At 49.2% G+C, this 12,016-nt stretch overlaps 1 protein-coding gene across 25 annotated transcripts in view; it reads left to right on the top strand.

The window, feature by feature from the left end:
- Tacc2 (transforming acidic coiled-coil containing protein 2) overlaps nucleotides 1-12,016 on the top strand; it is a 247,871-nt gene that overhangs the window by 166,746 nt on the left and 69,109 nt on the right. For 3 of the 25 annotated variants that reach the window (XM_004625607.2, XM_004625605.2, XM_004625606.2), the window contains exon 1: nucleotides 8,001-8,537. The exons of 19 other annotated variants lie outside the window; for them this stretch is intronic. In XM_004625607.2, coding sequence (XP_004625664.1) covers nucleotides 8,470-8,537 — 68 coding nt within the window. In that variant the 5' untranslated portion in view covers nucleotides 8,001-8,469. Of the gene's footprint in view, nucleotides 1-8,000; nucleotides 8,538-12,016 lie in introns of those variants that run through there. 3 more of the 25 variants (XM_004625604.3, XM_023708953.1, XM_023708956.1) reach the window with 2 other exon arrangements.

Here is a 12,016-nt window from a genome sequence, read left to right as displayed (position 1 = left end):
GTAGCCCATAATAGCATTGGGTCTTCTGTTTAACTGGCAATGTCAGAAATTATTGACCTGAGTCCCCCACAGCTCAACTTAACAGCATGGCTTTATTTCCTATAATTTCGTCTTCATACTTTTCTGCTGGATGGTTAACCAATAGGAGTATTTTAAAGGTAACCATGACTATGAGTGGTTTTGTTGATAGACATACTCCTAAAGCTGCCCTTCACTTCCCCATGTGTAACCTTGTCACCATGGAAACATAGATGCTGGGGCTTCCGAGTGCATCTAGGGGCAGGCTGGGGCAACTACGCATACATTCCCCAGTAACTGTATAGTTTTGTGATGTTGCCGACTACTGGTGGCAGCTCCCGTCAGTGTGTTACTGATTTCTGTTTCATACGATAGGTACATCTCCATACTGAACTTTTTGCTGAAGTGGCCATGTAAAGTCAAATACTGGATTGGTGGAAGGATATGGTTGGAGACATCATCCATTGTATATGTACAATTAGTTCTTTGGCAAAAGGTCTACTGGAGACAGGGCTAGGTCTCTAGCTCATAGGCACAGTGCCTCCCTGGCAAGCACAAGGTCCTGAGGTCAATTCCTGATCTACAGGAGCGAGCGTGTTAACAGTGTCAGTCGTAGGAAAAGCTGCTCACCTGTGGAGTGATCTTGTTTCATTTTTGTTTAATCCGCTGGATTGTACGGTTAGTGTATTTGATCATTGTTATTACCCTTTTTCTTTGCATGCCAGGAATCTCAAACCAGACTTGGATCCTGTGCCAACCAGGACTTAGGTAGGCTCTTGTAGGCTGGCCTCTCTTTCATCTATGTTTTCTTTTTTTAAAAAAAATTTTTATTTGTTTATTTATTTATTGTGTGTGTGTGGCCAGCTCAGCCCACAAAGGGGCGGTGCTGGCTGGCATGTGGTGCTGGGGGATTGAACCGTGGTCCCTGTGCTTTGCTTAGCTTAGCTTGTTCTAAGTAGGTGCTTTAGACCACTGAGCCATCTCGCCAGCCCCTCATCTATGTTTTCTATTTGGTTTTCCTTTAGCTCATTTGGATAGCAAGCTGGTGTCATTTTGATGTTAGGTGGGTGTCTTGGTTATTTTTTTTTTTTTTCTTGTTGTTGAGACAAGTACTAAACACCTAAAATTACAGAAAGAAAGGTTTATTTAGCTTACAAGTTGAGGAGGTTTCAGTCTGTAATTGCCTGGCTCCAAGGCCAAGTGGCACATGGCAGAGGGCAGCAGTTCATGGTGCTGGAAGACAACAAGACAGCAAGAGCAAAGAGGGAGGAGTGTAGAGAGGATTCCCTCTGCCCTGTATGTGTGTGCAGGCTCTCTGCCCTAGGGTGGGGGTACCCCTCACTTCTATAATCCCAGCATTGGACCATGAATCAATCACAAACTCTAGATTCAGCCCCTGCATGACTGCTTGAGGTTTTGGGAGGGTCATCTCGATGTAAGCAGTAACATTAGGGTATGTTTTCTAAAACATCTTAAAGAATGTTGCCTACCATTTCTGTTTCCAGAAGCTCAATTAACTTGGTAAGAAAAAAAGGAGTTCCAGGATCTTGTTACTGTGTGGAATTTGTGTTGCTGATCCCTTTTTCATATTATATGTGACTTGTCCACATTTAACGTTTTGCACAGCTCTGGGATTTTCAGGGTCAGCTGGCCTGCGTGCTTTCCTTCCTCCCCTTCTCCTTCCCACCCTTCCTTCCTATAGTTACAAAGATTGTATCATGAATTCTCCATTTTAAAATAAAAGTGAATCTCGGGCTGGCCAAATAGCTCAGCAGGTTAAAGCACCTGCAAGCAGGCATAGGGGTGGGAGGTGGGGTCCAATCCCTGGGCCTGCCGTGCCAGCCCCACCTCCAGAGCCTGCTGAGACAGCAATTGAGACTGGGCATGGTGGCATTTGCCTGTAATCCCAGCTCTTGGGAGGCTATAAACAGGTGGGTCATTTCAAGTCTGATCTAGTAGTGAGACCCTGAACACCCTGTAGACCGTTCCCTAAAATACAAAAATAATAATAATGAGAGTGTGTCTCATCTCGTTTTAATGACTTCTTTTCTTGCACATTTTGGGTCACCTTCCTGAATCTAGTAGCAAAATCCTGAACCTTCAGCTTCCACCTTAAGTGAATTAAAAGGATGCTTTCTCCTTGGTCTGTAGCCTTGGGGCTGTCCATGCCTGCAAGGAACTTCAAAAGGTCCCCTGTGTGACTGTGCAGCAGGTGGTGCGGGGGGTACAGGTAGATCAGCTCTTTTCAAGGAGAGAATGAGAAAACCTTCTGGAAAAGATGAGCTTCACCTGAGCTTGTGTTTAGCCCAGAAAAAACACAGAGACTCCCTGTGGGAAGCGCAAGATGTAATGCTGGCGTGTAAGACATGCGGAGGATGATCACGAGGCAGCCGTACAGGAGCCTCTATGTTTCTACCCTTTCTCTATGCTCTGTAAGACGGAAGACATTCCCCATGACCTAAGTCTTCTTCAGGGTGTGTTTATGGGATTCTGGCCTCACATCAGCACCACTCATGGCTGGCGAAGGGGAACAGGACACAGACACACAGATAGCCCAGGACTAGCAAGGCAAGGTTGTGCCGGAGCTGGCTGTTACAAGAATGGGACGAAGTCTGGGCTATATGTGAAGAAGAACCTTTCCAGGAGCTGGATAGTAGCGGGGCCATAATGCTCAGAAGGAATTAAGAGAGATGGCAGATTTGGGGAACTAGAACCTTCTTGGGGGTAAAGTCAAAGTGGTGATCCTGGCCAGGCTTAAATGCAGGCTGGGGCCAGTGACAGGAGGAATCTACAAGGAAGATGTGGACTTTGTCCTGAAAATAGGGGACAAGGCTTGAAGCTTTTGGAATAAGGCTGGGTAATATGAAAACATGCCTGTGGAAGTCCAGGAAAGAGGATGCCAGGCCTGTAAAGCCTGGCCGGAGAAAGCCTAGCACCCTGCTTTCCCAGCCCATGGCCGGCTCCTCTCCCTGTGGCTGCTCTTCTCCGTAATCTCCTGCCCAGCCACAAATGTGGTACTAGACTTGGGCCACTGGGCTTCCCAGCTCCTAGAGTTTCAGGCAGGTAGTACATGTGCTGAGTCCAGTGCATGGGTGATCAGATGGGCGTGGCACAGCTGTGTGGCGCAGGACTGGACTTGGGCTACTGGCAGGCCACAGAGCTCTGAGCAGACAGCCCCAGCACCATCCCAGCCTGCAGTGTGGGTGAAGGGGCTTCCTAGAGAGAAGGCTGGAGGTTCTCCCACTGCCCACCACTGTGTGCTGGCTGGGAAGGCCAATACCCCATGTCACCTGTCTTCACATCCTTAGGTTCTCTGGATGGGCTTTCCTGCCATCTGACCTACTTTCCTTTAGCACGCGCTTGGGCTAATTAGCAGCACAGGGGGGCCTCTGATAGTGTTCCTGGAGTCTCGCTACTATGGCAACTGGAGTCTGCCCTAAAATTGGAGGCTAAGGCAAAGCTACTTAAATGTGTTTTTCTTTGGGTTGTCAGAGTGTTGCAAATTACTGGTCGTTAACTGCGTCTCAGACCCTGGCACTTTGCTGAGATCCACAAGCCTGTGCCACAGGGTTTATCTCTTGGTTCCAGGGATTTTATCACGATTGCTGATCTTTCTGGTGTGTGCCCGTAAGCAATGTGAAAGTATACTTATCTCTCCATGTACAGGCCCAGGCACATAATAGGTGCACTGATGTGTGTTGAATGACTAACAGTTTTAGAAATGATGCTTTATTCCTTGATTTCTTCAGGTTTCTAAAGGTGTCTTGGGACATTAGAAAGACAAGCTGTGGTGCAGCCTGTTGCCGTGGCCTTGGTGTGGCCTCGGCCCTAGGCTGCATATACTATGTCCAAAGGCCTGTAGAGGGGCTGCTGAGGTCAGGGTCTCCTTAGTGCCAGGCTTAGAAGTGGCGGGCACCGCTGGTATGATCCGGAAGAATGTGCTCTGCTGGAAAAGCCTCTGTCCTTCACAGAGTGGCCCAGTGGAGACAGGGCTGGGAATGGGGTGGAGCGGAAGGGAGGCACAGCGGGGCCTGTGAAGGTCGGGAGTAAGTGAGGGTGAAGAATAGCCTGTGTGGACTCTCTAGATAACTGTGGCTGTGAACTGTGAGGGCCAAGCCTCAGCCTGGCCCAAGGAGGGGGCACAGCACTTGGTGTCTGAGTAAGGGAACGCGTGATCGGCACGCAGGCTGCCCGCCTTTGAATGCTTCTGGGTTGATTGGTGCTGCCTCATTGCACACATCCATGATTAAACCTTAAGGGGTGAATTTAGCTCTGGGGAGAGAGAAGGAAGCAGGGAGGCAGGCAGACAGGCAGGAAGAGTGGGTGCGGGAACTGTAACCCCGCAGCAGCAGGTGCCTCTGGAGGGCCTGTGAATCTCTAAGCTATTTCAGCCACCTTGGACTGGTTGGGGTTTCCTTGGTCTGACTTATTAGTTTTTCTGTCTTTTGCTGTTGTTCCTGGTCCTACCAATGTTGCTGGCCTTAAATCAGGTTGCTGTAACAAAAGTACCAGAACCTGGATGGATGACTGAGGCAGCAAACGTCTACTTTCCATCATTTAGGAGGCAGAGAGTCCAGGACCAGGGTAGCGGCACAGTCAGGCTCCTGGTGAGGTCACATGCTTCACGGGGGTGGGAGAATTTCAGGGCTCTTCCTCTTTTTATAAGGACATTAGCTTCAACCTGAGGGACCTTCACGACTTTGTCTAATGTCTGGTCACCTCCCAAGGGTCCTACTTCCACTGGGCATAGGGCTTCAAAAGATGCATCAGAGTGGGGCATAAGCACTCATATCCCGGAATATCCCTTTTCTTCCTTATTTCCTTCTGCTTTGCATTTTCTGCAGGCTGACTAACCAAGTTTATTTTAACTTGTATATAAAGTCAGCATCAAAAAGTTTTAATTGAGAACCCAAGAGGCTCTTTTTATAGAAGAAATCACACAAACTGGTAATATATTTGCATCACATTACTGATTGCTTTGGTTTTGGTTGCTCTGACCTCAGAGGTATCCAGGTTCTATTTGTTTCTGCCCTGGGTCTTGGCCGTGTTGTTTTTATTGCTGAGATGGTGTCAGCTTCCCATTAAGTAATATGCCACTATGTCATAAGTTCTTGCTTGTTGGGATTCTAAGTAAAAGCCCTTGACTGTAATAATGCTTTATTTCCTTTTAACATTAAATGTAGGATACTAACATGGCCCTGTGCTTTCATAGATAGTATTTAATTTAATTAAGGTCCAGTGCCTTTACAAACTAGATACAATTTCTCATTTGCCAGCTCAAGAAGTAGAGAGAGGTTCATACTGTTAAGCAGTTGGCTAAAGCCCCCTCAGCTAAGAAAGGAGAAGTCAGATCTAAGCTCTGTCTCATCTTAAAATCCTCCTGTTATTGCATCCAAGCCCCTGCCTACTAAGGAGTACTCTACTAAGGAGAACATTTTGATATGTGATTTTGCATGTTATATAAAAACAAAGCCTAGCAGACAAGCTCTAATTATAGTTCCTCACTCGGCCCCCACCTCCCCATGTATTTTCCGAGTGCCATGCTTGGCTGAAAGCCCTTCTCTAGGTGCCCAGGGAAAAGGTCGTGTTTCTCAAAATATTAATTATCAGTTTTTTAGCTCCAAGGGGTAGGCTTCTTCAGTCTCTAAACTTCAGATGGAGCCAGAGAGGTCTGTTTTCTGACAGAGAAATGAGCCCTCTAAGAATGGTGATGGGATGCAGTTTGCCACCAAATGACATCCAGCACTGACAGTGAGTGATGCCTTCCAGGGAGGTGTTTTCTAGAGCAGGGTTCGTCATGCCACCCCCTGACAGTGACTTTCTCTGTGAGATTGGCGTAATCATTAGCTATTTTCATATAAATGCAGGAGTAAACCCTCTTAGTGTCTCTGGGAAATTTCATGCTGCTGAATGCTGGGAAATAATTTTGATCGTCTGGTGTTTTGTTTGACACTGATGTTAAACGTGAAGAGGAAAACCAGCCCCCGTGAAGCACTAGACGGTCCTAACATTGCAAGTGGCAGTCCCCGATGTGCCCATCTGTTAGGGTTTTAATCTGGATGTTCCCTTAAAGCTTCATGCACTCATATGCAGGACTTTGGAATGGCAACTGATGTGACCCTAGTGTAAGAAACTGAAAGAGTAAGTAAGATCTGAAAGGTACAACGGATATTGTGAAAGGGAAGGAAACTGCTCAAAAAGGAAAGAACATGGGGGAAAAGAAAAGAGAAGGAAGACACAGGATAGCTAATATAATTGTACTGCTAATTTCTGTTAGTTAATGGAAAGGAACACTTAGTGTTGACTAGTGTTTTGTTTGCTCAGCCTGCTCTGAGGGTGGGGCTGGTGCAGCATGCAGTGCCTGGGATTGAACAGAGATCCCCTGCATCTACCTAAACTTGCCTAAGCAGATGTTTTAGACCACTGAGCTATCTCACCAGCCCAAGTGTTGATCAATCTCACATGCCTATATCTGGTAACCTGAGCAACTACTTTGAAGATAAAAATATTCAATATAATAACCATTGGTAATTTCCTATTATCTTGTTTTAAAATTCTGTATCTTTTTTTTAAATTCTCTTTAAAATGAAAAATATAAAAAAAAATAGATAAAAATAAATAAAATACACTCATAAAGAAAAAAGAAAGGGAACTAAATCATGGAGGCACTGTAGCTGAGTGTGGTACAAGCAAGCAGGCCTTGTTCAGAGGCCTGTCACTGGAGGTGTGACTTGGAAGGGTGTAGCTTCCTGCTGGGCCCTCCCCTTGTTCTCTGCTTCCCATCCGCCATGATGTGAGCAACAGTTAGTGCTGTGCCCCCTGCCATGAGTGGTGCCCTGCAGCCAGTGGACCGAAACATGAGCCACAATAGGGTACTTTATATTTAAGTTATGATTGTCCAATACCATGTCTCAGAAGTGAGAAAGTGGCTAAAACCACCCTCAGATATCCCTGGCCACAGCTTTAGAATGCATTCAGTGTACTAAAGGAGATTTGAAAATGCTTTTGGGCATATTTTAATTTGGTTTTTCTTTTAGTCACAATTTAGATACATTCTAAGCTAACTGGGCCTGGGTGTAGAAATCGTGAGAAGGTATGAAAATCTTCACTTTACCCATGGGTTGTTCCATGTGAATTCAGTTGTGAGTCTGTTCTTAGAGCTGAGAAAGGGGTTTTGCTGAATACAGAGCAAGACAGGGGGCCTGGTCTCCAAGTGTTCCCCAAGCTTCCTAAAAGGAGAGGAATCCTTGATTGCCTTCAGTGAGAAGACCCCAAAGCGTGCACCTTGAGGGTTTCAGAGCCAGGGGAAGGGATCTGGCCACTTCCCAGTAGGAAACTGGGTTTGGGGTTGCAGGCTGGCCTATGCTTGGATGGGAGATAAGCCCATGGATGTCACAGCAAGCTGCCTTCTCCTCCGGTGCCGCACATGGGGCTTGAGGTGGGCAGTGCAGCTTGCCTGGCCCGTTTATTCAGGGAGAAGCTGTATGTAGATCTTCTCCATGTGGAAAACACCCCTGTGGCCAAAGATGCTGTTGCAGAGCCAGTGCCTATAGTTAAACTGGTGTCCTCCTCCCAGCTTGCCCCAAAACCTGCAGACTTGGGGGAACAAAGGTGGCACCCTGGGAGGCCTTGGCTTCCTATGTGGGAGGAGCTAAGGCAATAGACTCCCCTGGTACACACAGCCTGGTTCTTCCACAGCCTGGGCTGGCCAGTGGAGCTAAGTGTGGCGAGGTCTAGGCTTCTTACTGAGTCTGTTTACCTGTCCCTCCAGCGGCCCGACCCTGGACGGGACAGACCATTTCCTTCTTCCTGGAGGGATGTACCAGCCACTCCTCTGGTCAGCCGTCCTAAGCACAACACCTCTACTTCCTGGGGTCTGGGGCTTCCCACCCGAGAGCATGCAGTATTTGCATCTCAAAACCACACAATGGGGCCGTACAGGGTGGGGTTGGCGGGGCGCGGCTGGGGCTTGACGGGCGTGGAGAGGGAGGGTCTTCGCCTCGCCTCCCCCGCCCTGTTTCCGGAGCCGGCCTTGGAGCTTTGTGAAGATGCAGGAGTCGGGGCTGCTCAGTGGTGATGACATCATCGTGCCCTACACAGGAGCGGGGCTGCCGGGGCTGTAAGGCAGATCCACTCAGACCACACCGCCACTCACGCTCTCGCTTGCGCACCCCGGGCAGACCCGCGCGCGCCGGCCACACTTGCGCGCACCCCTCGGCGCGCGCCGGCCGCTCTCGCGCACACTCTTCCTCGGTGCTCGCCCCCCAGGGCCCGGCTTGGGCCGCGAGCCGCAGCTTCCAGCCGCCGCCGCCACGGATGCCAATAGCTGCTCCCATCTGCAGTGCAGTAACCCGGGCCGCCGGCCGGCCCGCCCCGGGCTCCCGGCTGGAGGAACCGCGCCAGGACGCTGGCCCTGCCTGCGGCTAGCCTGCACGCCAGGGCGCAGCGAGGATGGGAGGGTCGCAATCCCTGCAGCCAGCCCCATCCCTCGACCTGAACCCGGAGGTTTCCGAGGCCATGTAAGTGCTGCGCCCGGCCGCCCAGAGCCCCCCGGGAGGAGGAGAGGCTGCCCGGCTTTGTTAGAATGTTCCTTCTGATGCCAGTGCAGCTGAAGCCTGGGCTGGCCTGGTCTTCAAGGGAGCCTTGCACGGCTTTACCTGGTGGTCGTGCTGCTAGCATTTTGTCCTCTGTCTGAAGTGGGCACCTGGCAGCCCCAAGATAGTGCTGGGAGCAGAACTAAGCCCTCAGAATTTTGGTTTTGGTTGTTCAGCAGTGGAATGCATGGTTGGGGGCCTCTTGCTTTATCAGCATCTTTCTTCTGCACCCCCCTACACACAGTGGTATTTCCTGCAAAGGAACAGCCAGGAAGCATGAAGGCCTCCTCCTAAGCAAGCGCCTTCCTTCCAGCGTGGTAGCTCCGTGCCCATACAGATGCAGATGCGTCCACCGGCAGCTGCTGCACGGATGGGCAGATGGTGGGGAGCTCACTGGTGGACACGGAGTCCAGTTCCCCTAGCATCACCCGTGTGCTCACTGTCTGTTGAACACGAGAACAAGGCAGCTTGCTATTATTAGTAAAGACAGCCCAACAGCCTTGTCATTGGTAGAGGCAGCCTTGACTTTGCATCGATCCAGGAATCTGATCTTTTCTCTAAACCACAGAGCTAATCTGCTCCGAAGTGGCCTTTATGCTGGATGAGTGTTTATTAACAGATTTCCATTTCTGTTATGGGTTGTCTCCATTATCTCTACCCAGGCGTGTTTGAGGTCTGGGCTTACTGGCTGGGTCTGCCTGCAGGGTCACATTTCAGCAAGTCGGGCTGGTGTCCACAGTGGACTTGCCCCAGCCACTCTGAGTTCTGTTCTCCTTCTCCAAAGAAAAGAATGTTTCAGGGAATATTTCTGGGACTTGAGGGTGGGGGTTCTTAGAAATCTGTGGTGCATGGATTAGAAGACAGCAAGAACTGGTCTGTAGGTCACAGTAGAGATAGGGGCCCACAGGGGCCTCTGCTCTGGTCTGCACACCAGGACTTCATGGAGGAACTGGCCCCCTGTGGTGATGTAATGCCCGGCTGGGCCACATGGTTTTCCAGGCTCTGGCTTTGAGCAGTGAATCATTTTTAGGAGCAGGTGTGCACTCATCGCTTGTCTTTATTCCTGTCACTCAAGAAGGTATCGTCTTACACCAAAGTTGCATCTGTTCCAGGGCTTTTGTTTTGTTTTGTTTCATGTCCTAAGGTTTGTGTTCTGCCCTGCTGTCTTGCCTCGAATTTGGGGGAGCAGGATTGTAAGTGTGTGGACCTGCCTGCTGCTCTGCAGGACTTCAGCCTAAGCAGGGAAGAGCAGTTTCGCCACTGTTGTGGGAGTCTCGGAACTGGAACTCCGTACATCAGTGACAGGCGCCAGCTCACCAGCTATTATAGTTCATGCCCCCCAAAGCACTTAAGAGACTCTGAAAGGGTAATGTGACCATATGTTTCGGAAAACGTGCTCGTTAGCCCTTCAGTCCGTAACATCCCCGCGCCTGTTCTCAGCATATAAGTGGCCTGTGTTCTCTTTGCAGAGGGCTGAGTCTGCTGAGATTCAGTTAGGTACATGTTGCCTTTTTGGATAAAGTCCCCTAAGGCTCTGCCCTGTGGAGATAGTGATGTTTAATTTAGGGCCAGCTGGCTGCATTGTGATGGAAGCGTCTTAGCAAATATGTTCATGGTCCAAGTGGTCCATGCATACCTGCCTGTGACTTCTCTCACAGGAACTGATAGTCATGAAATGTCTCTGAACATGATCTTTAAAATAGTATATGTGTTCATCCTCAAAATCCTTCCTTCTGTCCCCTAACATTTTTGTTGTAAAAGAATTAGAGGGAGTGGAAAAGTTTGGGGCAAGGCCAGTCCTGCCAACCAACTGGGACTTGCTTTTCTGCCGCAGAGGTGGTCCTTTCCAGTTTAGAGGTTTTAAAAATGTATTAAGAGAGCGAGCGCCTCTTTTCTACACAGGCACAAGTCTTTCATGGTAGCGTGTATTTCCATGCACCTAAACGTGCATGCACGTGAATAATACAAGAGACAGTGTAGCATGCCAGGGCAGCAAAGAGCTGCCGTTGTAAGATGATGCCGTCGGGGCTGCAGGAATGGAGCCAACCTGCTGCTCACCTGCTGACAGCTGGGGCCCCCATGGCTGGAATCTAAGCGCACTGATGTCTAAGTGCTTCTGTCTTTCTGTGATGAAAGACAGGCTTATAGAGGACTGTGGATAAGGGTGGAATCGAGATTTGGAAGTAACTGAAGGGTATTTTTTGTCTGTTTTAGCATGTCCTTCTTTGGGATTTCTGAACGGGATGCTTTTGTGCATCTTTTGTAATCCAAACGAGAGAGCGTAAGTCTGTCTAGGCAAGTGGTAGGCAGAGGAGGGAGGAAGACAGGAAAGCAGGCAGAACTAGGGGGTGGGACTGGGGATGAAGGTTCAGAGTCACCAGTCTCTTGCCGCTGCCAGATGTTTCGTAAACTACAGCACCTGCCTTCTCTGAGGACTGTTAGAACTGCAGATTCTCAGGCCCTGCCCCAGACCAGTTGAATCAGAATCTCCATTTTAATCAGGAATAAAAGATGCCCATGTGATGTAGAACTGGTAGAATTGGAGAACCTTTGAACTATTTATGTTTCTCTATCTGTCCAGGCCCCTGAGAAGCTTTTCCACATTTCTAGCTGCCCCTTTTCTGCCTGGGAAAGAAATTCTGCACACAGTTCTAGCCACTTCCAGATCAAAAATGGGTAGCAGGGAGAGGGTGATTCCACAGTGGAAGCCCTGATTTCCTTTCATTTTTCTTCTTTTCCTTCTATGCAGATTGAACCCAGGGCTTCTTGTGTGTCAGGTAAGCACACTGCTGCTAGGCTGTACTCCCCAGCTTTGGAAACCTTGATTTTTCAGTAGAGATGGGAGAATTAGCACAGGAAAGGGACAGGGAGTACTTGAATAATGTGGTCTCTATGTATTGATGAGCCTGCTCTTCATCCTTCTTCCTGGGTAATCCTCAGGGCTTTGCTTCTACTAATTGAAGCAGCATTAAATACATGGTCATTTGCATGGCTGGGGACGCTGTTCCAGAGTCCCTCTCAGCTTCCTTCAGATTACTATGGCCCAGCCACAGAGAGCAGGGTCATTGTCTGAGAGCCCGTGGTGTGGTTTTGTTCCATAGCAGGCCACTAGATGGTGCGCTCTCTTTGGTGAACACAAGCCTTGGCTTGGACCCATCGCTCTGTGGGCTCAAGAGGATCAAAACGGAGGCCAGAGGGAGGGAAAGAACTGAGGAATGAAGCACCAGGCTCTAGAGATTGAGGCCCTGGCAGAGGGAAGGTAAAGCCAGCAGCACATGCAGAGTGGGCGTTTTGTGCTCGAGGTGTTACTGTAGGTGATGAGAATCCGGGACAGGTTCCTCGTTTTTTGTGTGTGGCTAACAAAGCATTGGATGTGGCATATGATCTGTAAGGAAAAAGTATCA

This window comes from Octodon degus, unplaced genomic scaffold (assembly GCF_000260255.1).
Source record: "Octodon degus isolate 3935 unplaced genomic scaffold, OctDeg1.0 scaffold00010, whole genome shotgun sequence".
Taxonomy (NCBI): Eukaryota; Metazoa; Chordata; class Mammalia; order Rodentia; family Octodontidae; genus Octodon; species Octodon degus.
This window is presented reverse-complemented; position numbering and strand designations above follow the sequence as displayed.